The sequence below is a fragment of the Dicentrarchus labrax genome, unplaced genomic scaffold, assembly GCF_905237075.1.
Source record: "Dicentrarchus labrax unplaced genomic scaffold, dlabrax2021, whole genome shotgun sequence".
NCBI classification, from domain to species: Eukaryota; Metazoa; Chordata; class Actinopteri; family Moronidae; genus Dicentrarchus; species Dicentrarchus labrax.
The window spans coordinates 23,256,776-23,283,727 of NW_026136711.1; the positions used below are offsets into that span (position 1 = coordinate 23,256,776).

Consider the following 26,952-nt stretch of genomic DNA (forward strand, 5'->3'; position numbering starts at 1 on the left):
TGGTAATTGGTTGGCCGGCTATTGTCGCCTACAAATGAAGGACACAGATACTGATGTCTCCAACGTCACAGACACCCATGCTCGTGGAAAATTACCCGCACTTTAATCTAAAGCTTTGTGCTCAAGTGTATTCTGTTCAGAGTTATTCCAGAGTATTATGGCAGCATTTTAATTAGGCAAGACTAATTATCAGGCTGTAGTATGTCAGAGAGAGACGTGCTTAAGGGCTTAATTGTCTGAAGTCTAATATCTTCGAAAAGTGGAAACTTTACATGAGTTTTTGCAATACTTTCTCTTCTGAGAAAGTAGTATTACTAAACATGCTGTACTTATTATGCCATTTTCTTTTTCTTTCTTTTGTAAATTTAGAGTAATGGTTCATATCTTTATTCTTTTGAAAAGGTCTTCTGAAGACAGACACTTTCAGGGCCTGGTTCAGGTCACAAGAGATAACATGAAAGGCTCTTTAACGCAAGTGAGCGTCACAATGTGTCTTAACCACTTCGACATGAGCCCCAATTTAAAGCCAGTCCTTCAACGAAGGCAGTCTGAGGTCAGAAGGACATGTATGTGAGTGTGACATAGAAGTGTAAAATGACATTGTTTTCCTGTGTACAGAATATCTCAGAAGGTTTTTTAGTAGAGGGGATTCATGGAAGGCTCTAAATGATGGAGTAATATGTCAGGAACTTTACTGTAAATACAGTTTCAGAGAGAGATTTGTGGGTAGATGGTGTTAAGTATAGACTACTCTAAGTATTGTAATTGAGTGTGGGAGAAAAAATCAGAAAATGTTTGACTTAAGCACACGCATTTGCATGTCTGTCTCTCTGTCTGTTGCCTATGTGTAAACTCAAGTATGTGAAGGCATCTATGTGTGCACACATTTTTTTCATGAGTCAATATGAGTTTATTTGCATGTGTGTGTATACAGCGAACTCAGTTTTTTTTTACTTGACGAGGAAGTAACAAGCACGTTGTGCCCCGTGAGGTTGGTGCACACCTCCCACACGCCTTTGGGCTCCAGAGCTCCTTGCACTGTTTGGTCTGTGGCGGCTCCCTGGCGGATTTACATCCTGCCCGGCACCACAGCAGTGCGTGGAGGACAGAGTCTGCAGGGTTTGCCGGAAGGCAGAAAGAAGGATAAACGGAGCGCTTTGTTAAATTTATGAGGCATAACAACCGTTAATTCTACATTTCATCGCCTCTTCAAACAGAAGCTGCCTGTCTTAGTGACCCCACTGTTTTATAAACTGTTAGTTCACTTGATGTACAGTAGACCTACTGGATGAAGCATGACCTATGTTTGAGAAGCTAAATCAGAATTACACAGTCGTATCCAAGCAATCAGACCTCAAGATCCACCAGCTTCACTTGTTACATGATTTAAAAATAGGGTATACAGCAGTGATAACCCATTATTTTTCTGCAGAGCTGTGAATAATCTACAGGCTCCAAGATAATTACAGTCCTTATTTAAACTCTACTTTGAATGTTCTTTCCACCCAGAGCAAAGTTTACATGCATTGCAGTGATGGTAGTTCCTGTGAAGCTTCTATTTTGCCATCTGTTTTGTCTTGGCAGGAACATCGTGTAAAATAAGTCACTGTCTTTCTTTTTTAATTGTTTTAGGAGCAAGTGCATTAAATCTGATAAAACAGATGGAAATATTGAGATGGAAGAATCACCAATATGTCTTGCTTCACAAAAAACAGCTTCAAGGATTCATAGAAATGTATGTAGAGGGGGATGAACACCATTACCCCAAAAGATATTCTCTCAATTAATGTTTTGATGATGGTGGTGGAGAGCGTAATATGTTGGTCCAAAGGTGTTCAACTGGGCTCAAAGCTGTTGATTGGGAAGGCCATTGCATACTGTAATTTGATATCATGTTCATACTCAACTCTTTCAGTGACCATCTCCTGCCCTGTATGAAAGCATCCACATTTGTTGTTTTTCTCAGCTCATTTATTATTTGTATATTTACATCCGAGCATGTATACAGAGACATATATACCCATCTACATACCCAGCCAATATATGTGCATTTTAAAACATATATTAAATAAATATTTACAATGTTTTATCTTTGAATTTTTATCATCTGTATTTCTTTTTTATAATACTTAATTTTACTCATATTTTATTTATTAGCATTCATTGCACATAATTTGTTTTTATCACAAAGCATGCCACCCTGCAATTCACTACATATTCTTTATGTATGTGAGAAATTGAACCTTTAAATTGAATCTTGACTCCAACTTGAATCCTTGAATTTATTCCAATTTTTCCTTTCATTTATCACTTATATGTATATTCTATATTATAACGTCAAACAATAAAATTATGAATGGGAATATTTCTGTATACTCTGCATGATTAGGTGCATTTAATAAACACAGTAATGAAGATGATGAAGTGTTCAGTGTTCTCTAATATAATACAATGGCTTAGTGAGACTTTGTATAGCCCTTGAGAAAAGGTACAAATTATGTTGTGGTGCAGAATACATTGCAGTCTAGTTATTCATCTGGCTTAGCTTTCAGCATAGAGCCCCAAGGCCGTTATAGTCCTCGTATCCTTACGATTGAGTTAAGGACAGGACTGCATTTCCACCCACGCACAGTTCTCTCCCTGGGGGGCCACATTTTGCCCCAAACATATGCGTCTGCACAGCCAACCTGCTTGTAGGGGATGGAAAATGGGAGCTGGACCTCATCTGCATTCTCCTGAACCCGTAGGCTTGCTCATTAAGAGGCTTGTGTGAGCAGTGATCCAGAGCATTTCTGTTGTGAGGAATTAATGTGGCTGCTGCCCAGCGCCAGTTCAGGTAGTCTGGCTGACTTCATCAGGGGCCCTAAATCCATGTGTGAATGGAACAAAAGGCACTCTGACAAAGCACATACTCTGCCCTGAATGACTCAGTCCCTGTCATAAGGCCCGGCCACATGCACTCATTCATACACACACAAATGGGGAAACAGGACTTGTTAAACCCACTGACTGTTGCTCATCTGTGGACTGCATCCTTCATTACACATGTGTTTTTCTGTCCTCTTAGTGTACCTAGAGAGCAATGCTTTCTTAACCCCGTGGCTACTGATTTATGCCTTAATCCATTAGAAGTGCCCCCTTATGATGGCAAGCCTGCTGATCTCCTTGGTGGACAACATCTGAAATCTTTATCAGCAGAGCCCAGAGCCTTGGGTCCTGCTTTGTGCTGCTTTTCTAATATATCCCATGAGGAAGACTGAACCAGGAAGAGGGAATAACGAGGGAAGAGCAAACTCCCCCAGCAATCAGTTGTTACTTAAGATTAATAGATTGCTACATTAATGGAAGCCTAAACCTTCTCTTCTACAGGCTGACATTAGGAACACCGGAAACCTGGGATACTCATCGGCCAAATGCCAGAAACTCCTGTTTTGGCCGTTTGAAATACAATACGGGCATTACATTGCGGGGGAACTGGTAATGTATTTATTCATGAGCCCCTTTAGGATTCAATAATGCAGCCAGAAACAGAAAGAGAAAATGAAAATGTAGGCAAAAAGATAGCTGATGTTCTGTACTCTGAATATTAGTTGTTAGGCCGGAAACAAGGCATATTAGGAGCCGGTTTCCATCTGTGTCAGTCAATCCTGTAGAGCGCCGGTGGTGCAGCCTGTGAGCAGATTTGGCTCTGAACCAGAGCCTGGAGAAAGTCGAACCAGCGTGACGTTCTCCATCACACCACAGCTGTCGTTTTCACAGCTTCTCCCCAAACACCAGATACAAATGAGAGTGTTTGTGTGGGTGTCTGTGTATGGGATTATGTGTGACTGAGAATGTAATCTACAGTATGTTCCCATTATTTTTACTGCTTCCCCCCCCCCAAGAAGAATAATTAATATAGTATGTTAGCCATTAATATCTTGCCATCATAATTACAAACATGACATTAATTCAGTCTCAGTCATAGGATGAACTTGCCAATAACTCCCCCGGTATATGTCTAAAGTGATCCTCAGGTCGTGGAGACTAAACACACCCTGTCATCATCATAGAGGCGGACTGGCTCGCTCCACCTATTACTAACAGCAGGCTGTGGCTGCACTTGAACCACTCAACATAACAATGTTGAGGAGTGATGCAATGATGACTCGTTATTGCTGCTTTTGATTATACTGAGCTCCAAAATAGAAAATACCTGTGTGAGGCGATTTACCCTAAGATCCCTGCATTTCCCAGAAGTCTTTGTACCAATACAGGAAGTGATTAATAACTGAAGCAGCTGGAGGAGGATTCTCAGGAGTTTGGTATGGTTAACAAGTAGAAGTGCTTTAATATGGTCGTATTTACATTTTAGTGAGAGATGACAGCCCGTTGCCTGGGGATTTGTGTTTTGTTTCCACGGCAGGAGCCAAGTGTGTGGGACTGCCAGACAAAACCACGATCCAGCAGTAATACACTGCGATGTGTCAGCTTGAGCCTCGGCTGTGGTGTTTGCAGCTGCAACGACTGGACGACAGCTCATCTCCAGTGTGAACCATGGGGGCTGGACACAGTCATGTTGAAATGAAAAGTGTATTTTTTCTGTGGGCTACTGTTGTATTTCTCTGTGAATAATTAAGGACTGATTGACATTCTTTGTACTCTTTTTAAATCAGTTTAGTAACAAATTGTCTTCTGCCACAACTTAAATGCAAAGGAAATTCACATGATTTTGTTTCAAAACATCCTGAAAATGTGCTTTAAAAGAATGGTTTGATGTTTTTTAAAATACGCTTATGAGTTAGATGAGAAGCTCAATACCATGCTCATGTTTGTACAGTAAATATGAAGCTACATGTATTAGTCAGTTGGCTTAGCTTAGCATAAAGAGTGGAAACAGAGGGGACTACCCAGCCTGGTTTTGTCCGAAGGTAACAAAATCAACCACCAACATCTCAACAATGATTAACATACCATATCTTGTTTGTTTAATCCCTGCAAAAACAATATATTATGGTGTTATGGGAGTTATGTGCCTGACTTACCCTAACTATCTTGGAGCTTTGCCATCACTGTGAAGAAGTCACTGCGCCCAGCACAGGAGGCCCTGTTACACTGCAACGTTTTTTACCTGCTAATCTAACCAAACTGGCTGCTAGGGGTAGCTTCATATATTTATGATGCAAACACAGAGAGTTAAAACAAAATAAAAACAGCAACATTGAGCTTGAAGCTCCAATTCTAATTACAAAGCCCACTTGGTTGGTTTTTCTGGAAGCTGAAATCTTATGGCCTGTATCAGTGGATGTTTGACAGAAGACGTCAGAGACTCCTTAAACAGAAGAGAGTGGTTATGAACCCCATATCCGACCACCTGTTATGACCAACTAAAGTGGCTCCATGACAACTGAGCTCCATCTGCTGATGATGTCCATAGGATATGGCTAGATGCTCTGGAAAAACCTGGAACGTAATAAAAAGTTATTACATAAGATTGTTATGTATCCATATTATATTTAAAGTTATACTCCACTCAGAAATATGTTTTTCTTCTTGTTCCTACAGTTGGATGTTTGAGCGTGCAGAGTTTGACACTAGAAGGATGTTTTCACATTCATCTGCTAAAAGCAGAAAGTTTCTCTGTGCTTGTTGGAAATCTGATTGGAAGGGTTGTGGCCTACGAGCATGATTTGTGACATAACAAATAGTTTGCAAGTTAGTCCTGGTCCAAAATACAACGTATATACAAGTGTGATGTAGAAACTTGATGCCACCAGTACACCGAGAATGGACTTTACAGTGAAGTAGGAGAAGACATCTTGTGTCCAGCAGGAAAACATGAGAAATTAACACAATTAACATATTCATAGATTCTTTATTTATTTTTTTTAACATTTTGTAGAAATTATACTTTTTTGTGGAAAAAACATATCAGACACACATTACTGTTTCGTGCCTTAATACATGTCTGGATGAATATGTTTGTGGTAGTTTATTTGTGTGAAAGATTACATTAACAAAACCCAGCTGCAAACCGTATGTATAACATTGCTATTAAAACACTAGACATCATTGGAATAACTTTTTCCCCAATGACAACTGTTCACAGTTAGATTTCTGGATTAACTGTTTTTTTCTGGGGTTTTTTTTCAAATCTTTGACCACCACAAATAAACCTACATTAATCTCCATTGTATTGGGGTGCCAGCAGAAATTACAGACACAGATACTTTACCTCAAGATCAATGCAGATAAAACAAACTAAAAAACTGCATGTCTAAGTGGGTGACGTAAAAAAGTATTTATTGTTGTTATGTGGGTGTTTAAGCTGTGTTTTAAAGGTATCAACAGAGGCCACAGTTCTTGTACCTAAAGGGAGGAAGTTGCAAACTTTACTGACCTCAAAATGCCTGCAACCACTTTGCTATTGTACATATGAAGACCCAGCAAAACTTGGTTTAAAATATACAAAAAATGTAAACAGAGCAAAAACACAAGTTTACACCTAATCTTTGAAATCAGGCTTGACGTCACCTGAACCTTTTGCTGCTCTGTTTATATCAGTGTGAACTTTGGACACAGGCTAAATATGCCGTAATTTAATTACCTGAGCAGGAAGAGGCAATCAATGCTGTGACCTCCATAGTGAATAAATCATTTACACTGATGATACAGGGTTTTTTTTTTCTGTCTTGTTTCCAACTAAACGCCACCCTTCCTGTTGGTGAGGGATTCATAGTAATAAGCTGAGAGACTGAAACGTCACTTCAAGCGTACCATTGTGTTGGAGTGTGAGCCACAAAGGGAAATTCCTCTCTGCTCCAAGAGCAGCTAAAATGAAAATGAGCCAAAGGTGTCATGTTTTTTTCTGTGGGGGGGGGAATCCTCTGCTGGATGTGATGGATAAAGCTCAGTGTGAGTCATAACGCATAACCAAAGGAAAGGCCACCTAATTTTTCCTGAGAAGGATAGTTTCTTCATCTCAAACTCTCATCTGTTCTTATCTTCCTCCCTGACTAACTTTATAAGGAACTTCCTGTGAGTGATGACATCACAATGTGGCTCACTAGAAGGGAGGGGAAGCGGGGGGCTGAAGAGGGAGGAGAGACAGTTTGGATGTGAAGCCTATTTATCCCACTGAACGTGTCTGTTTGGTGGAACATGGAGTTTTAATAACAGATTCAGTGATGTAAAGCAGGAACACACATATTGTACTGAACTGGATTTGATTACATTTCATGTTCCTCACTTTTTTATCATACTTTTATCATTATAGGCGAGTATTTCCTGTCACATCACACTTGTGTGTTTTTAATCTAAAATGTGATGCTCATATCATTAACAGAAACTGTAAAACTTACAGAGCAAAATTTTCACCCCTTTCTCTGCTGGTCACAACTGGCCTCGTGGAATCTCAAAAATGTGCCAGGAATTACAAAGGGGGATTAGCAAGAGCCTGGTCCATGTAGGGGGGCAAATATGTAATCATAGGCTAAGCCTTTTGGGTTCTGGGGGACCCTGTGCCCAAGCTGTAAAGGATTTACGAACTCAGGCACAAGAACACTCTGTTCTCTCTCCACACACACCTCTGCTTTCTGCCACTATTGATTCAATGCACGAGTTGTTTGTAGCCATTGTATTGCCGTGTTTGGTTAGTGTGCATGTCAGTGTTGGGTTTGTTTAGCTCGGGTCGGTTAGGTGACACCACTTAAGGTCGAAGTAGGCGTAAGGGACTTGGAATGGAGGATGTGAGGGATTGCACATTTAAAATGATTCATTTATTACCTTGAACTGAAACAAAGAAATATCTATGAATATTAAGTCTGTAGCCTTGGTTATTCTAATTACACTGTGTTCAAGGGAACATTATGCCAGCTAAACAGAGAACAGGTCCAACTAAAAGAAAATGCCCGGGGTGATCTGATAAGGTAGCAGCTAAACAATCTGGGCTCCATTCAGTTGGCAGCAGAAAAAAACTGTGCAGATAAGAGTGTTTCTTTGCCTGCTGTCTGTGTTATCTACCCTGGAGCCATCCCCATTACTGCCTCTGTCTCCCTGCAGACCTGTGCGGTTTACTTTTGACTGCGGCATGTACGCTTGTTCATGAAAGCACACAGGGGACACATAGTATAATATAGGTCAAACATATAGGATGATGTTTCACTTTATAATTAGTACTTGAACTGCTGCAAACAACAGCACACAGTCACTGCACTGTATGTAATCTCCTTGAGCTGTGTTTTAATTCATTCACAGAGCAGCTGCATATCTTAATAGCCGAGGTGTTTACTGTACACTGCTTGTCCCCCCCATCCCCATTGGAACAGTTTATCAGCTGACTTGTATCCTTGTGTTCACACCTGCTCCGTCCTCTGAGCGTAGAGGGAGAGACAAATGAAGCGCTGCAGACTTTGATCACATTAAGTTCACTTACGCTTAAATTAGCCCTCTGTGCGTCTTTGTGTGTGTGTGTGTGTGTGTGTGTGTGTGTGTGTGTGTGTGTGTATGTTCAAGGGTGATTCTGCAATCCTTACAACGCTCAGCCTGTCCTGCAGCACGTACATTGCATAGAGACAGAGCGAGAGAGAGAGAGAGAGAGAGACTGGTAAAAAATGAATGCTGTGCCTTTAAGGGCGAGCTTGCAAGGCGGAGCCAGAGCGTCTCTCGTGGTGGAGCTTATAAGAACATTGCTCACTACAACACAAGACTTATCAGAAAGTGTCACATTATAGCCGGAGCGTCACCATTGCGCTGGCGTCCTGTTCCTGATGCAATAGAAGTGTGAAGATTACAGACTCAAATTAAACCCCCCCTCCTCCTCCTCCTCCTCCTCCTCCTCCACCACCTCCCAACACACACACAAAAGAAAACCGAGGAGCTATACTTGTCCAAAGAGGAGCCTAGGAGATCAGTCAGCGGAGGAGAACAGCGAAGTTATTTAGGTGAGTTCAGAAAGTGATTTGAAAATGTCTTGTGTGGGCTACTGTAAGAACCCATGTCTCGCCTGTCTATTGTTTTGTATCTTGGTGCCAGCAGGAAAGACACCACTAATTGATGCAACGTCAAGTCCTATTGCGATTATTTTTGTGCCTAATATATCTTGTTGTTGTTGTTTTATTGTTATTTGCTGACTGCCAGAGATAGTCATTAAGAGAAGCAACTTGTGTTTTAGCTGGATTTTTAAAAGTTCAGACAAAAAGGAATCAGAAATTGGGAACGCATTTGTCAACTCATACTAAGTCTATATCTTCTATGATAAATATACAATTGGATGTTGTTGTTTTTTATCCCTTGAATAACTTTTAGCTGATTGCAAACATATAACCTGGTTTAAATTAGTCTACAATATCTATTTGTATCTTTTCATCTTTAACAAAAGGGAATCACTCTGTATCATCACTACCTGGCCTTGCCAGATAGCTGACTTGTGTGTTGTGGTGTGAGTCACCTGCCTGCTAGAGGGCTTTTAACCATTATTATCTCAATCCGGTAAAGTGAGGGGGTGTGCGCGCTGTTTGCTTGCCGCACAGGTAGAGCGGGTATGGTTGCTCGGAAACCGCTGCAGGGGTGTCATGAGCGGGGTGTGAACTCCTTCTTTCAAGGTCTGTGTGTGACTACTACAGTCCTAAATCAAGGGCTAGCTATCTGCTGATGTTTTACATCACTGCTAACCCCATCAGACCTCCTCTTTTCCAGCACCCATGGGGCCTGTGTTATCTTCCCACTCACATTGAGTCTGTCTACCTATTGTACAGACAGACTTGTCCATAAAAAGACTTACATTCTCTGGTCAAAGTATCCAAATGAAGTGACTTAAAGAATTCCTCTTTAAGCGGGTTAATGCTCTGCATGACTACACATCATTTGTTTAATCCTTTTGCCTGTAAATGCTCCTATGGTTAACTGCCAGGATGAACTGTCTTTGCACCTGTTGCAAGAGGAAGCACAAGCCCCTGGGGGTTCATTATCTAGGATCATGTTGCTTCCCATCCCCGCCGAACCGAATCGACAGCCCTGGGCAGGGGGATTGCATGCCTTGTTGGGCAGTTTGGCTGAGGCTGATGCCCCAGGCTTCCTGTTGTTTTAGAGCTTTGTTTCTCACCAGCTGTCAGGGCAGCACATAAATATGGCTCACAGGAGACCTGGAACGAGGGGGCCGTGTGCGTCTCAGTCATCACTCCTACATTATAAGGAGGACAGCGTGTCTCTGGGTGTGCATGCACCACATTTGCAGTCGTCAGAAGAGTTGACCACCAGGACTATGGATGCACCTGTTTTCCTGCATTCTGAAAAGTAGGATTAATGGTTAAGACTTTTGATAGGACACTGAAGTCATTAGGAGATTTGCTGCAACAATGCACGGCTGGTGTCATTGTGAGCTCAGACATGGTGCACAACAAAGACCCATAGTTACCCATGATACACTTGCTTTAAAACATACAGGCTCTACATACTATATATATATATATATATATATATATATATATATATATATATATATAACATTAAGTGACTAGACTCATTTCACCTGAGATCGTGACATACTGAACAGGTTAATCCAGTGTGAGGGGTAAAAAAAATCAGATTTTGCTTCCTGTGTTTTGGTGACCCCAGCAATATCAATATGATGCAGGGTTTTTTTCCCTCTGAATTTTGTATACATTGTTTACTCAGCCCTGACACATACTTGACATGACACAACGCATTCAGGTCATTTGACTTGAGGAGTTCTTGCAACATCAGGTCTGGTAACAGGAGGAGCCCCTTCCTCTGCTGTTCAGGACAAGCACAGTCACAGTCAAGTTATAAAATAAGCTAAACTTATTAAGAGTGGAGGCACAGTCTGTAGAGACAGAAGTCTGAAAGTTGGTTAATGAGGTCAGGCCTTAGATGAAAATGTCCCTATGTTGAACTTAGGCTTATATAGACTCTGGCTATAGGTGAAATGTAAAGATCGTTCAGTGAGTATGGAAACACTAATATAGGTGGAAAGTTAACAATTGTACTGTATTTGTTTACAACGAGACCAGACCATTATGAATGACAGAGAGCTCTTTGATCATGGTGTGTTGGGACACAAGTGTCCTAAAATCTTGTCAAATTTAGCTTTTGTCATTCCTCTGTTACAGAAGGTTGTTGTCTCATCTTTTTAGAGGGAAAAAGAATCATCATAACTAAATATTTGGCTGGGTGGACAGCAGAAACGGAGATTTTTGTAATTTGCTCTCTATTCTAATATCAGGATTTTCTTTCTTTCTTGGCTTCCCTAGAGGATGTTGGCTCTGCTTTCTGAGAGTATTTTTCAATGTGCTACCACATATTCTGTTTCTCTTCATCTGCTTTTACTTTCAACCTCTTTTCACTGTCATTCATGACTGTGTCTTGGCTGTGTTGCAGGTACACCAGAAGCAGGGGCAGCCAGCCGGGCGATCTGAGTGTTTCCTGGCTTTGATGCGACCCGAGTGTGCCTGGAGCATGTCCACAGTGGGCCTGACTGCCCAGGAGATCTCTTTTCCCATAGAAAACCCCTTCCTGAGGGGTAGCTACTGTCACAGCATGGCTGGATCCAAACCCTCTTGGAACTATCACAATGAGCTGAACAAGTGAGTGTTAAGGTCCCACGACTAGAAGTCCATTAGGGGAAGAATTTTGGAAAGGGACGGTTTTTCAATTCTGCATGACATGCTGAAGTTTTAATGATTCAGGTCAGTCTGAGATTTCTTGTAAGTTACAATGAAATGTGGCTTATTTAACCTGGTACTATTTATTTTTCCTTTTTCAACAGCATCTACTTCAGTATGGACACTGCACACACAGATCACAGTCCTCGTGCCCAGCAAAAGGGGCCACCTCCGCCGTCTCTAATTTATGAAAGTAAGTGAGTGATCTGTCATCTGAAATACAAAAATGCAGCATTGCATGACTTGTGCCTGTGAATCATCTGCTAGATACTGGATATTGTAAGTGATTTCCCAGAAATATAGAGAAAGCTAGTACACCATAGGAGTCCTTTTTTACAGGATACAATGAAGTTGAAGTAGTAAATTGTGATTGTTGTTAACCATCCTTAATCATTCAGTATTGTGCCATTAAGTGACTGTTTTTTTTTAATTTTTCCTCACTGACAGGACATAAACACAGTCCCAGCTCACAGAGATTGCCCCCAAAGAAATCCCGGCCCTCCCATCTCTCCCTGTCTTGCAGCACTGAACCGTCCACCCCAAGTCCTGCTGATGATGACCAGGCAGTCCCCTCATTCAAGAGGCTCTCAGTGTACGAGTGCAGCAGTCCACCACAGACACCAGGGAGATGCTCCAAGCCTCTGCCCCCCATCCCTCCACAAACAGACATCTCCCCTGAACAGGCTATGGACAATGAGGTAGAATTTTTCACGAGTTCGGACGACAGCCGTGCTCTGGTGTCTGATCCCAAATCGTCTCCCTTTCGATATGGAGTCCCCAGTCGAAGGAGCTTCAGGGACTGTGGGCAAATTAACTATGCTTACTATGATGGTCCATTAGGACCACAAAGCCCAAGGCAGTCCCAACAGCAGCATCAGGCACATCTGTCACAGGAAGTGCGGGAAGAGTATGAGCAACCACGACAGGAACCACCTGAGCAAGTGGTCTGTCAGAGACAGCAGGACAAAGCTCAGAGGAGGCTGCGGCGCTCACACTCTGGCCCAGCTGGATCCTTTAACAAGCCCTCATTGTTGCGCCTCACGTGCCACAAACGTCACACCAACAGTATGGATAAGCCCGAAGTGCCACCCCCTATCCCTCCACGAACAATCAAGACAGGAGACTACCGCCGCTGGTCAGCAGAGGTCTCGTCAGGGGCTTACAGCGATGAGGATAAACCACCCAAGGTACCCCCAAGGGAACCTTTGTCCAGAGGCAGCTCCCGCACCCCCAGCCCCAAGAGCCTCCCAACATACATTAACGGGGTGATGCCCCCAACCCAAAGCTTTGCACCAGATCCTAAGTATGTAAGCTGTCGTTTACAGAGACAGAACAGTGAAGGCTCCCCCTGTATCCTTCCTGTTATGGAGAAGGGCGAGAAGGCCAGCACCACACATTACTATCTCCTGCCTCAGCGGCCTGCTTTCGTGGACTCACCTTGTGTAGAGAAATTTCTTCGCTCTGCAGCTCGCAATACAGATGTATCAGACTCAGACTGGGACTGCCACACCAGGAGGAAAGCACATGTGAATTTAGTTTGAAAAGGTTTAGTGGAAGTAGCAAAGGACTCTACTGTAAATGAGCAAAAACCACTTGAAAAAATGGTGAAACTGGACACTAACAACCCTCAAACTGCTGCTTTTACTTTAAAAAAAAAAAAAACCCTCATGTATTCTAAACACACAGGGTATGAGCGCACTGTATTCAGTTACTGGTAATGTTGGCATAGCTATCACAACCGAGATACTTTACGTAAAAACTGTATCTCTGACTATAGATTGTGGGCAAAATTCAACATTGTAGAGCTTATTTTTGATATAATTTTTATTTCTTGACATTCAATATTGTTCTGTTTTTGCTGACGACGTGGTACAGTCAGAAGGTACAAGCGGGCCTTGAACCTCATGTGCTCAGTGTTTTCTGTGTGGAAGGTTGAGGATGTTCTGTGAGATACATTGATGCTGCTTTTGTATCTCACAAGGGACAAAAGGTCAGTAATGTAACCATGTATCACTTAATATATGAAGTCTAAATACAAGGCCAATTAATTTTTAACAAAAATGAAGGATGCTAGCACACAAATCTCTATTCTCTTTGCTATTGTATATCAACACTGATATGGTTTCCCTGCCTTGATGAAGTTTGAGTCTTACTCAGGCCATTATATCTGTGTAAATTTGTGTTTCCCACATGGCACGTTGTTATGGTACATTATGTACTAAGAGGTGGGTACATTACTGGTAGCTATGCATGTTTCCATTGGAATGTCTAGCGCAGCTTTTATGGTGTAGTTGTCTGTTGATGAGTGTGTCTGTGTGTATGTATGTATGTGCGTGGACGTGTTTGTGCATACGTGCATGTGAACAGCAGTTGGAAAAGTGTTCTGGTGATAAAATTACTTTCTACAATTTGTAGGAAATTGTCAACCATACTTGTTACTGTGCTCTGCTTATTTGCAGTGCCTGCTTTTGAGTACAGCCCTCTTAAAAGTGTACACATTGATTGCTTTCTTTCAGTGTCCAGGTCTGTTTTGTTGCACGGAAATTGGCCTGTTGAACATTAAGTGAATGTATGATATTCTTGCTGAAATTCCATCAAACAGTTGGAGAAGCTTATTTTTGGTCAAGCTGTGAGTTATTGCTTGGAACTAATTTGCCTCAAGGACTACCTCCCTTTGATATTAATCCTATATTTCACATACTCCCCATTAATAAAGGCAAAATTGGAAATTATAATAAAAAAAAGATGAGGTAACCAGTTTCAAATGTGATGTGACACAAAGTTTTAATTCAGTTACCCTTCAGTTCAGAGTAACACAAAGTCAATTCTAACCGGATATCCTTAAATAGAGATTTTAGATCACGCAGATCTTAGATCACAGAGATGTTAGGCTAACCTGTTAATACAGACGCATTACAAAGACAGTGCAGGGTTTACCTAGCTGACACAGACTTTCCTGTTCTGCTCATGCATTCCTGCCTTACATGATTGCAGTGGGTGTGGTCTGAGAGACTTTGGCTGCTGGCAGCCCGGAAAATATATGAATTTTATTGTTGTAGATTATTCATAAAGCATTGAAATTATATAGTAAATGTAGCACATGTATTGAAGTAACCCTTGGTATCGAACACGATGTTCAGTTTGGGAAACAGATAATTGCTAAGGTCAAACGGTCATTGAAATATACTTTTTCTCTCCCTTCTGCTCACAAAACCTTGCCAACACAATGTTGCTTTTGACTTAAATGTCTGAAAAAATGTTTACATCATACACTGATACTATTTAATCTTAAGGTATTCATATGTCTTATTAGAAATAATAAAACTGAATGAAGACTGGTTTATCAAGAAATAACTTCTCTGCTGTGGTGAAGACATGCACTGGGAGAGTAAAGTATGCTGTGTACAGTATTTAACAATTCCATTTGTTGTTATGAATAGTTGATAAGTATATAGTCTTTAAAAAGAAAGCAAAATAAAAATGACTTATTTATGAACTTGCGTCATTCTGTTTCTTTAATCTGTCAAGCCTAAAATCTCAACTCAGCTGTTTGGCCTGTTTTATCACCCACACACCCTCATGCTGTGCCTTATTGTGACTGGCCTCTATCCAGAGAAAGAGTGACTTACAATGGCAGATTGACAGGTGTACAGTCTATTGCCTTCCTCTTCCTGGTTACATTGGTCTCCTCCTGCATAAGTGCTAAGATGCTCTGTGGCAGCCAGTTTTGCGCCCACAGGTTCTTATGTACTCAACAATGTTGCAAATGTTTTACTCTTGACTTCAGTCCATGTGGTTAGGCACAGAGCCGAAACCACAGTGATCCACACAGAGTATTAGAGATCAAATATTTACTAAATAAGCTACAATTGAGCTGCACTTAAATATCCCCCATAACCTCCGAGCAAAACAGTAACATTTTGGAGTGTTGCTGTGCTGATAGCAATTTATTTTGCAATGTACTCTCTGAAAGTTTGACTATATAGGCCACCTGCAAACCCTTTCACCTCATTCACTTTTAGGTGAGCTGCTAGGCAACAGCATGGGTGGTGACTATAGCAACTAAAGACAGGCTGCTCATTTTAAATGTCTGTTGGAAGCAAGAAAGATCAAGTGCCAGGTGAATTAACAAGGCTGTGGTTTTAGATAAGCCTTTGAATAAACGCATTGTTGTTGTGCACTAAGCCAGAACTCAAACATTAGACTTCCTAAGAGTCTATTTTCATGACTTTTTATCTGACTTGTGAAACTGATAAAACTTGGCCAAAAAGGCACAAGGAATCATTCACTTTGTCTCCCAAACTGGTTCTGTGGTTGTTTCTGTCCTTTTCATTTGCAATTACACATGAACATTTTTGTTTAGTGACTGGAGCTTTACAAACTTCAGTTTTCAACTTAAATTTGCTATTGTGTTTTGGCGCTTACTTGGGTTCAGCTCATGTATCGAGTATGTGGGACTTAACTTTCAGTTTTAGTGGCTCAACTATCAAATGCAAATATATTTTCGGCCGCAGTTAATTAGATAAAAGTCCTTGGCTGGCACTACTGATGGATTAACAAGTGGAACAGACTTGTTTTTATGATAAGAATTATTACAGTAATTATGATTACTGCCTCATCAATTTTGATACAGTCTCTGCTGATTAGTCTGCAGTTGTTGGAGTGCAAGAGAGCATGTCTGTGTTCTGTGTCTGGCTCTTAACATGTCTGCATTGTTGAATACTGCAGATCTGCACTGTATAAAGAATAGTTGAATAGGGTCTACAGATGTACTATTGAAATTTGATAAGCAAAGAAACTGATCAAGCAAATTACAGCAAGTTCTGCTATAAAGTTAGGAAGGACAAAGAGGTGAGCCGTAGAGTAATTCAGCATATTTTACAGTTTATGCAGATAAAATTATTACATTCATAGATTCAACTCTAAGGTTCAGAAATTTAAATCAATCACTATCTAGCAGCTACATACTTGTATACAATCAAGATATTAATTGGTTATGTGCAACATTGGTCCTCTATAGTAATGTACTCAGTAAAAACAGTGCTATGGAGCACATTTCACTTAACATATTCGTCCAGATTTAATGAAATTCACACTCAATCTCATTTCTAGACACACACACACACATATTTATATACACACACATATATAAACGTATATATATATAAACAAATAATCATAAATGGTGTAGTAAAATATTAATAGAATGAAACAAAAAGTTATGCTTGTTGTTAAATATAATTTTAATTTAAATTTAATATAAACAGGCAAGAGAATTGGAGTTCATATGTTCTATGCAGGCTTTCTAAGGATATTCTTATTCCCATCTCACTTTACCAAAAACACACATGGCTAGATTGAAATATATTGCTAATTAATTCCATTGTGTGCATTGCCTTTCTGTTTTGGTCTAATCTTATCATTTGCTGTGAGGGGTGGACAGAGTTGTAAATATTTAACTTTGACCGAAGTGGTGCTGGTTAACTTTTACTCAGGTCAGAGTACTTGTAAAGAAAATATAGTACATCAAGTGAAGGTAGTGAAATTGGTCAGTTACAAGGTGGACACAAATAGCAATCAACAGTTCAGATGAAATTAACGGTGTATTGCTGTTATGGACCAGCGGCAGGGATGTGCACTAGCATTTTGAGTTACAGTGGCACAGTACACAAAAAGATCTCACCAATACCACTATCACACTAGTATTACTGGCAGAAACACTAATACTGGACTGTTACAGTGCTGATAAAGCTGTTATTACCTGATACTGACAGTACAGTCAGACGGTCACAATTCTACAACAGGATCGCGAAAGTCATTGCTGAGGTTGATTAAACAATGAAGCATTTTCAGATCACTTTAATTTGCTTCAAAAAAGCATAAAACTACTCTGTGCCTTTCTCTTCAAAAGTTGCAAAGGCAAAACATCTTTAGAATGAGTGTGTGTATGCCATCTAGTGACCATATATTATACTGACTTTGAGGAACACTGACAAGCAAACATTACCCTCTGAAGGCTCCAGGGGCATAACCAACCTGATTTACACCATTAGACACAAAAACAGAAACCCTAGATGTCAACTTAGACAAAACAACCCCTCACTGACACAGTTAAAGTTGCATATAGCATGGTATTAGATTTCATAAAATTGAACAGATGTTTGTAATTGTGTCTACCCCATGTGTTTGAATGCTATATTATAGTATGTGTTATTGTGACTTTGTGTTGATAAATATCACTTGTATGGCAAGTGCACATTGCAAAGGATGAGAACTGGCAAGTTAGCACAGCCCATTGCATTTTGTTTAATTATACCAAAAACAGTATGACATCTCAAAATAAACTTGCACCAAACCCTTTGTCAACACCATTATGAACTGTAAAAACTACACTCATCTAAACAACCATGAAATATTTTAATCTTTCTTTTTTCATTAAGTTTACTCCTGATTCCTGAAGTGGAAGAAAATTACAAAAACTTATGGCTATAGTGTGGTGTGAATTAACTAACAACACTGGAGTCTGAATTGAGGGCATAATAGGCAACAGTGAATTACAATTAATATAAATAAAATCATAAATATTTTATTACTATTATATTATTTATGTGCAAAACATTGTTAGTAGCTCATATTGATATGTGCTTTTCTTAATTGATAGCATGGGAAACATTGTAATTAAAACAAAAATTTCTTCATCTAGGGTTGACGCTCGAAACCTCTGGACGTTTTGTTGTGACCTTAAAATACACAAGGAGGATCACATATTAATGTCAACATTTTCACTATAATCTTACATTTGTCTGCTTGTGTACTTCAGAATACTTTTATAGGTTTTGTATGTAATAAACAGAAGAGAAAACAAAAATACCTGCATTCGGGTGTCAACATTTTGTAGATAGGGCCTAAAACCCTCTGATGTGTAAGTGCCTGCAAATCCCAAGTTGTGATCTCCTAGGAAAAATATATAATAATGTTGAAACTGCAAATGTTAGAGATAAATAGTTTACTGAATTTTTACTTTTTACTAAAAAAAAAGACCAGGACAGACCTGTATCTGAGAAGTCAAAGAAATCTTCCTCAAAAGCAGAAAGTCTTCTGTTATAGGAGTTTCTTCTTTTCCTAAAAAAGAGTGTTGATTTATGAGTGATGATTAATTTCACATGGTAATGTTTTTAACTTTATGATTACAGTCAAATCAAAATATTTGTTGACAATTTCCATATTAATATAAAGGAAGGATTTTGAGCATCATAACCCACCAAACACCCATATGTCTCTTTTTGACAATGACAGCAATGATGATGATAATCAAGAGCAGGAGTGCTGCTGCCAATGATCCAAACAGTGCCCCATAGAAACCTGGACCCCGACGGAAGAGGTCACACTGTGGGCCATAAAACTGCTCCAGGCTAGACTCAAAGCACCTAGGTGAAGCCATAAGGGTGATTTATGTTAATAAAGTCAATACTATGAGCAAAAATGTTAAACTGTTTTTTTTTTTGCAATTAAAATAAAAACAGATATTTTGGCTTACCTACAAATAGGCCCTTTGTAAACGTTATTGTGGCATTCTCCATGTTGATGACAGTAATCTGGGTTTGTTTTGCAAGGTCCAACACATTGCCATTGACCATTACCTATCTCAGCAGTGTAATTAGCAAACTGAGTGCAGTTAACAAAAGGCTGCAGGTCTTTGATATCTGATTGATGAAAAAAAATTTAAAAAAGTTTTATTTGTCATTGTGTAGTACCAAGATACAAAAAAGGAAATTCTAACATATTGAATAAAAAAACCAATCAAATTGGCATATTTAAAACTGACATGGAGTGCACTTACTTGTAATCTCAGGTAGGGGGAAGTTGATTCCATTTAACTGCACACTTGCATTAAAGGCCTGGGAAATATTACTGAGGTTACTTGTGTCATTCAAGATAGCAGTCAACAATCCATCAAGCTGAGTGTTGACAAACTGGATTTGAGTTTCATTGTTTGCATAGTTGTACTCTGCCAGGGTCTCTGCAACAACACTTCCTGGTCTACAACAGAAACATATAAAGATAAGCATAAGAAAACAACTTGCACTTAATTAGAAATGTATTTAAATAATTTTGTATGTCAAATTTAATGAAACCTACGATAACTTGATGACTTTTAGAGTTTTATAGCTTTGTGGATCTGCTTCTTTGCATAGGACTTCAAGCTGGAACACAGGATAGGTGTTATTATAACATAGTTATGGAAATAAAGCCACATTGCTGAATATTAACATAAATAAATAGATACCAAATTCTAAAAAAGATCTGTAAATAATATAAATCATTGCAAATATTGCATGGCGATTCATTATTATGTTATAAGATATGATAAGATATAAGACATAATACATGAGTTAATACTGAAATTAGATAGATTATTGGATAATAAGTCATGTAACAGTAAGAACAAAAATCTACCTGCGGTTTTAATGTTTTGATGAATTCTAATGATAGATGTGAGTTCAAATTATTGAAAGCCTCATTAAAAGTGATGTTGATTTTCAAAGTAAAATTCACTTTTCGAGTTGGTATTGCTCCAGTATCTGTAAAAAATATAAATAAATAAAACATTAAATTAACATTAAATATATTGCAATAACATTTTGAATTTAAAACTAAAGTAAGAATTATCAGTGACAAAAGCAAAAAAATTTAGTTTCAATAAACAATATTTTCAAGTAATATAATATATTTTAAAAATGTATATATTTAGGGATGAAAAACCTCACCAATCTGAGCAGAGGTAATATTCTCTCCTAAAACGCAGACATCTCCAAAGACAAACGTTGGACATTTGCAGTGACATCTTCCAAGTGTTGCATTGAATTTACAGGTACCAGTACACCCAGGACAATCCTTAACTCCACACTGAGGAGTTGTAGATGGTGTTGTCACAGTGACAGTGGTATTTGAAAGGGCAATAGATGTTGAATGAATGACTGTTGTAAGTGTGTTTGTACTAATGATTTCTGCTGATGTCAAAGCCTTTGAAGTTGGTGTGGTTGGCGAAGATGTTTGTGGACTTCTACTTGATTTTTTATTTGTTGTTACTTCACTTGTTGGTGCAGAAGCAGACTGTGACAAAGGTGTCACGTTGGAGGAGACTGTGGAAGGTGGATGGATTGTAATGGCACTATCTGAGTTTGGATTGTCAGTAGATGTTGGAGTAAAAGTTGGTAACACCACATTAGTTATGATAGTGGAATTGACAGTTGATCTCACAGTCTGGGCTGTGTGCTTTGAAGTCAGTCCGGTACCTACAAGTGTTGTAGCAGTTTTTTCTTCAGGAGATGTTTCAGTGGAATGAGTAGGGAATGTAGACTGTGAATTTGTGGAGACCATTGTATTTGTGGGTGAAGTGATGGATGTTGTGGTGGAAGGTCTTGAAACTCCATTTGTGGTGAGTGTTGACGTGGGGGCTGTTAATTCAGTCATTTCTGTGGGTGCCAATGTAGACTGTCGCTGTGTGGATGAGGACATGATTGTTGTAGATGGTTCCTGGCTGGTTGATGGAGGCGGAGTGTTGGTGGTACTCAGTGTTGAAGTGGAATTTGTGTGTTCAGTAGATTCTTGAGTGGCATGAGTAGTGAATGTACGTTGTGAATTTGTGGAAACCTCTGTATTCGTGGATGAGGTGATGGTCGGTGAGGAATGATCCATGATGGAAGGTTTTGTGACTCCATTTGTGGTGAGTGTTGAGGTTGAGGCTGTTAATTCAGTCATTTCTGTGGGTGCCAATGTAGATTGTGGCTCTGTGGATGAGGACATCATTGTTGCCGATGTGTCCTGGCTGGTTGATGGAGGCTGAGTGTTGCTGGTACTTAGTATCGAAGATGAACTTGAGTGTTCAGTAGATTCTTGGGTGGAATGAGTAGCGAATGCAGATTGTGAATTTGTGGAGACCTCTGAATTCGTGGCTGGGGTGATGGTTGTTGCGGAATGATCAGTGCTGGAAAGTTTTGTGACTCCATTTGTGGTGAGTGTTGAGGTCGAGGCTGTAAATTCAGTCATTTCTGTGGGTGCCAAGGTAGATTGTGGCTCTGTGGATGAGGACATCATTGTTGCAAATGTTTCCTGACTGGCTGATGGAGGCTGAGTGTTGTTGGTAGTTGGTATTGAAGTTGAACTTGTGTGTTCAGTAGATTCTTCAGTGGAATGAGTAGCGAATGTAGAGTGTGAATTTGGGGAGACCTCTGTATTCGAGGATGAGGTGATGGTTGGTGTGGAATGATCAGTGCTGGAAGGTTTTGTGACTCCATTTGTGGTGAGTGTTGATGTTGAAGCTGTTAATTCAGTAATTTCTGTGGGTGCCAAAGAAGATTGTGGCTCTGTGGATGAGGACATCATTGTTGTAGATGTGTCCTGGCTGGGTGTTGGAGGCTGAGTGTTGTTGGTACTTGGTATTGAAGTTGATCTTGTGAATTCAGTAGATGCTTCGGTGAAAGAAGTAGCGAATGTAGGTTGTGAATTTGTGGAGATCTCTGTATTAGTGGATGAATTGATGGTTGTTGCGGAACGATCAGTGCTGGAAGACTGTGGCTCGTTGGATGAGGACATCATTGTTGCAGATGTTTCTTGGCTGGTTGATGGAGGCTGAGTGTTGTTGGCAATTGGTATTGAAGTTGAACTTGTTTGTTCAGTAGATGCATGAGTGGAATGAGTAGCGAATGTAGACTGTGAATTTGTGGAGACCTCTGAATTCGTGGCTGGGGTGATGGTTGTTGCGGAATGATCAGTGCTGGAAAGTTTTGTGACTCCATTTGTGGTGATTGTTGAGGTCGAGGCTGTAAATTCAGTCATTTCTGTGGGTGCCAATGTAGATTGTGGCACTGTGGATGAGGACATTATTGTTGCAGATGTGTCCTGGCTGGTCGATGGAGGTGGAGTGTTGTTGGTACTTGGTATTGAAGTTGAACTTGTGTGTTCAGTGGATGCTTGATTGGAATGAGTAGCGAATGTAGAGCGTGAATTTCTGGAGACCTCTGTATTCGTGGATGAAGGGATGGTCGGTGCGGAATGATCAGTGCTGGAAGGTTTTGTGACTCCATTTGTGGTGAGTGTTGAGGTCGAGGCTGTAAATTCAGTCATTTCTGTGGGTGCCAATGTAGATTGTGGCTCTGTGGATGAGGATATCATTGTTGCAGATGTGTCCTGGCTGGTTGATGGAGGCTGAGTGTTGCTGGTACTTAGTATCGAAGATGAACTTGTGAATTCAGTAGATACTTCAGTGAAGGAAGTAGCGAATGAATGTTGTGAATTTGTGGGGACATCTGTATTCGTTGATGTAGGGATGGTCGGTGCAGATTGATCAGTGCTGAAAGGTTTTGTGACTCCATTTGTGGTGAGTGTTGAGGTCGAGGCTGTAAATTCAGTCATTTCTGTGGGTGCCAAGGTAGATTGTGGCTCTGTGGATGAGGACATCATTGTTGCAGATGTTTCCTGACTGGCTGATGGAGGCTGAGTGTTGTTGGTAGTTGGTATTGAAGTTGAACTTGTGTGTTCAGTAGATTCTTCAGTGGAATGAGTAGCGAATGTAGAGTGTGAATTTGGGGAGACCTCTGTATTCGAGGATGAGGTGATGGTTGGTGTGGAATGATCAGTGCTGGAAGGTTTTGTGACTCCATTTGTGGTGAGTGTTGATGTTGAAGCTGTTAATTCAGTAATTTCTGTGGGTGCCAAAGAAGATTGTGGCTCTGTGGATGAGGACATCATTGTTGTAGATGTGTCCTGGCTGGGTGTTGGAGGCTGAGTGTTGTTGGTACTTGGTATTGAAGTTGATCTTGTGAATTCAGTAGATGCTTCGGTGAAAGAAGTAGCGAATGTAGGTTGTGAATTTGTGGAGATCTCTGTATTAGTGGATGAATTGATGGTTGTTGCGGAACGATCAGTGCTGGAAGACTGTGGCTCGTTGGATGAGGACATCATTGTTGCAGATGTTTCTTGGCTGGTTGATGGAGGCTGAGTGTTGTTGGCAATTGGTATTGAAGTTGAACTTGTGTGTTCAGTAGATGCATGAGTGGAATGAGTAGCGAATGTAGACTGTGAATTTGTGGAGACCTCTGTATTTGTGGATGAGGTGATGGTTGTTGGAGAATTATCAGTGCTAAAAGGTCTTGTAAATCCATTTGTGGTGAGTGTTGAGGTTGAAGCTGTTAATTCAGTCATTTCTGTGGGTGCCAACGAAGATTGTGTCTCTGTGGATGAGGACATCATTGTTGCAGATGTGTCCTGGCTGGTTGATGGAGGCTGAGTGTTGCTGGTACTTAGTATTGAAGATGAACTTGTGTGTTCAGTAGATTCTTGGGTGGAATGAGTAGCGAATGCAGATTGTGAATTTGTGGAGACCTCTGTATTCGTGGATGAGGTGATGGTTGGTGCGGAATGATCAGTGCTGGAAGGTTTTGTGACTCCATTTGTGGTGAGTGTTGAGGTTGAGGCTGTTAATTCAGTCATTTCTGTGGGTGCCAAGGTAGATTGTGGCTCTGTGGATGAGGACATCATTTTTGCAGATGTTTCCTGACTGGCTGATGGAGGCTGAATGTTGTTGGTAGTTGGTATTGAAGTTGAACCTGTGTGTTCAGTAGATTCTTCAGTGGAATGAGTAGCAAATGTAGATTGTGAATTTTGGAGACTTCTGAATTTGTGGCTGGGGTGATGGTTGTTGCGGAATTATCAGTGCTGGAAGGTCTTGAAACTCCATTTGTGGTGGGTGTTGAGATCGAGGCTGTTGATTCGGTCATTTTTGTGGGTGCCAATGTAGACCGTGGCTCTGTGGATGAGGACATCATTGTTGTATATGTTTCCGGGCTTGTTGATAGAGGCTGGTCACACCTTGGGCCATAAAATTGCTCCAGGCTAGACTCAAAGCACCTGGGTGAAGGCATAAGGGTAAATTGTGTTAATAAAAGCAATAGTATGACAAAATACGGTTTTTGCAATTAAAAGAGAAACAGATGTTTTGGCTTACCTACAAATAGGCCCTTTGTAAATGTCATTGTGGCATTCTCCATGTTGATGACAGTAATTTGGGTTTCTTTTGCAAGGTCCAAGACACTGCCATTGACCATTACTAATCTCAGCAGTGTAATTAGCAAACTGAGTGCAGTTAACAAAAGGCTCCAGGTCTTTGATATCTGATTGATGAAAAAAGTGATGTATTTGTCTTTGTGTACAAGTACTATGATACAAACATAGAAATTCTAACAAATTAAATGAAGAAACACTGTGTAAAGTAGCAAAAAGTTAAATAGGCATATTTAAAACTGACATGGAGTGCACTTACTTGTAATCTCAGGTAGCGGGAAGGTGATTCCATTTAACTGCACACTTGCATTAAAGACCTGAGAAATATTATTGAGGTTACTTGTGTCCTTCAAGATAGCAGTCAACAATCCATCAAGCTGAGTGTTGACAAACTGGATTTGAGTTTCATTGTTGGCATAGTTGTACTCTGCCACTGTCTCTGCAACAACACTTCCTGGTCTACAAAAGAAAAATAGAAAAATAAGCATAAGAAGCAACTTGCACTTAATTAAAACTCAATTTAAATAATTGTGTCAGTCAAATTTAAAGAAACCTACAATAACTTGATGACTTTTAGAGTTTTATAGCTTTGTGGATCTGCTTCTTTGCATAGGACTTCAAGCTGTAACACAGGACTGGTGTTATTATAACATATTTATGGTAATAAAGCCACATTGTTGAATATTAACATAAATAAACAGATACTAAATTCTAAAAAAAGATCTGTTTATTATATGAATCATTGCTTATTTTGCCTGTCGATTCATTATAATGTTATAAGATATGATAAGATATAAGACATAATACATGAGTAAATACTGAAATTAGATAGATTATTGGATAATAAGTCATGTAACAGTGAGAAAAAAAATCTACCTGTGGTTTTAATGTCTTGATGAATTCTAATGATAGATGTGAGTTCAAATTATTGAAAGCCTCATTAAAAGTGATGTTGATTTTCAAAGTAAAATTCACTTTTCGAGTTGGTATTGCTCCAGTATCTGTAAAAAATTTAAATAAATAAAACATTAAATTAACATTAAATATATTGCAATAACATTTTGAATTTAAAACTAAAGTAAGAATTATCAGTGACAAAGGTAAGCAATTTAAAGAGAATTTATAGCTAAAAGTTTCAATAAACAATATTTTCAAGTAATATAATATATTTTTAAAAAATGTATATATTTAGGGATGAAAAACCTTACCAATCTGAGCAGAGGTAATATTCTCTCCTAAAACGCATACATCTCCAAAGACAAACGTTGGACATTTGCAGTGACATCTTCCAAGTGTTGCATTGAATTTACAGGTACCAGTACACCCAGGACAATCCTTAACTCCACACTGAGGAGTTGTAGATGGTGTTGTCACAGTGACAGTGGTATTTGAAAGGGCAATAGATGTTGAATGAATGACTGTTGTAAGTGTGTTTGTACTAATGATTTCTGCTGATGTCAAAGCCTTTGAAGTTGGTGTGGTTGGCGAAGATGTTTGTGGACTTCTACTTGATTTTTTATTTGTTGTTACTTCACTTGTTGGTGCAGAAGCAGACTGTGACAAAGGTGTCACGTTGGAGGAGACTGTGGAAGGTGGATGGATTGTAATGGCACTATCTGAGTTTGGATTGTCAGTAGATGTTGAAGTAAAAGTTGGTAACACCACATTAGTTATGATAGTGGAACTGAAAGTTGATCTCACAGTCTGGGCTGTGTGCTTTGAAGTCAGTCCGGTACCTACAAGTGTTGTAGCAGTTTTTTCTTCAGGAGATGTTTCAGTGGAATGAGTAGGGAATGTAGACTGTGAATTTGTGGAGACCATTGTATTTGTGGGTGAAGTGATGGATGTTGTGGTGGAAGGTCTTGAAACTCCATTTGTGGTGAGTGTTGACGTGGGGGCTGTTAATTCAGTCATTTCTGTGGGTGCCAATGTAGACTGTCGCTCTGTGGATGAGGACATCATTGTTGTAGATGGTTCCTGGCTGGTTGATGGAGGCGGAGTGTTGCTGGTACTCAGTGTTGAAGTGGAATTTGTGTGTTCAGTAGATTCTTGAGTGGAATGAGTAGCGAATGTACGATTGTGAATTTGTGGAGACCTCTGTATTCGTGGATGAGGTGATGGTCGGTGAGGAATGATCCATGATGGAAGGTTTTGTGACTCCATTTGTGGTGAGTGTTGAGGTTGAGGCTGTTAATTCAGTCATTTCTGTGGGTGCCAATGTAGATTGTGG

The 26,952-nt window shown here is 39.9% G+C and overlaps 2 protein-coding genes across 2 annotated transcripts; one reads left to right on the forward strand and one right to left on the reverse strand.

Moving 5' to 3' along the window:
* The first annotated feature begins 8,674 nt into the window (after positions 1–8,674).
* Positions 8,675–15,156, forward strand: errfi1a (ERBB receptor feedback inhibitor 1a). Its single transcript, XM_051415522.1, has 4 exons — positions 8,675–8,921; positions 11,377–11,582; positions 11,765–11,853; positions 12,108–15,156. The coding sequence occupies exons 2-4, from the start codon at positions 11,431–11,433 to the stop codon at positions 13,199–13,201; spliced, it is 1,335 nt and encodes a 444-aa protein (XP_051271482.1). The 5' UTR covers positions 8,675–8,921; positions 11,377–11,430; the 3' UTR covers positions 13,202–15,156.
* A 2,786-nt stretch (positions 15,157–17,942) lies between these two features.
* On the reverse strand, positions 17,943–26,721 carry LOC127372286 (mucin-3B). Its single transcript, XM_051415832.1, has 9 exons — positions 25,931–26,721; positions 20,118–20,242; positions 19,800–19,864; positions 19,501–19,700; positions 19,198–19,363; positions 18,923–19,087; positions 18,712–18,782; positions 18,532–18,614; positions 17,943–18,400 (listed from the first exon to the last, which is right to left on the reverse strand). The coding sequence occupies exons 1-9, from the start codon at positions 26,682–26,684 to the stop codon at positions 18,356–18,358; spliced, it is 1,674 nt and encodes a 557-aa protein (XP_051271792.1). The 5' UTR covers positions 26,685–26,721; the 3' UTR covers positions 17,943–18,355.
* Positions 26,722–26,952: the final 231 nt, after the last annotated feature.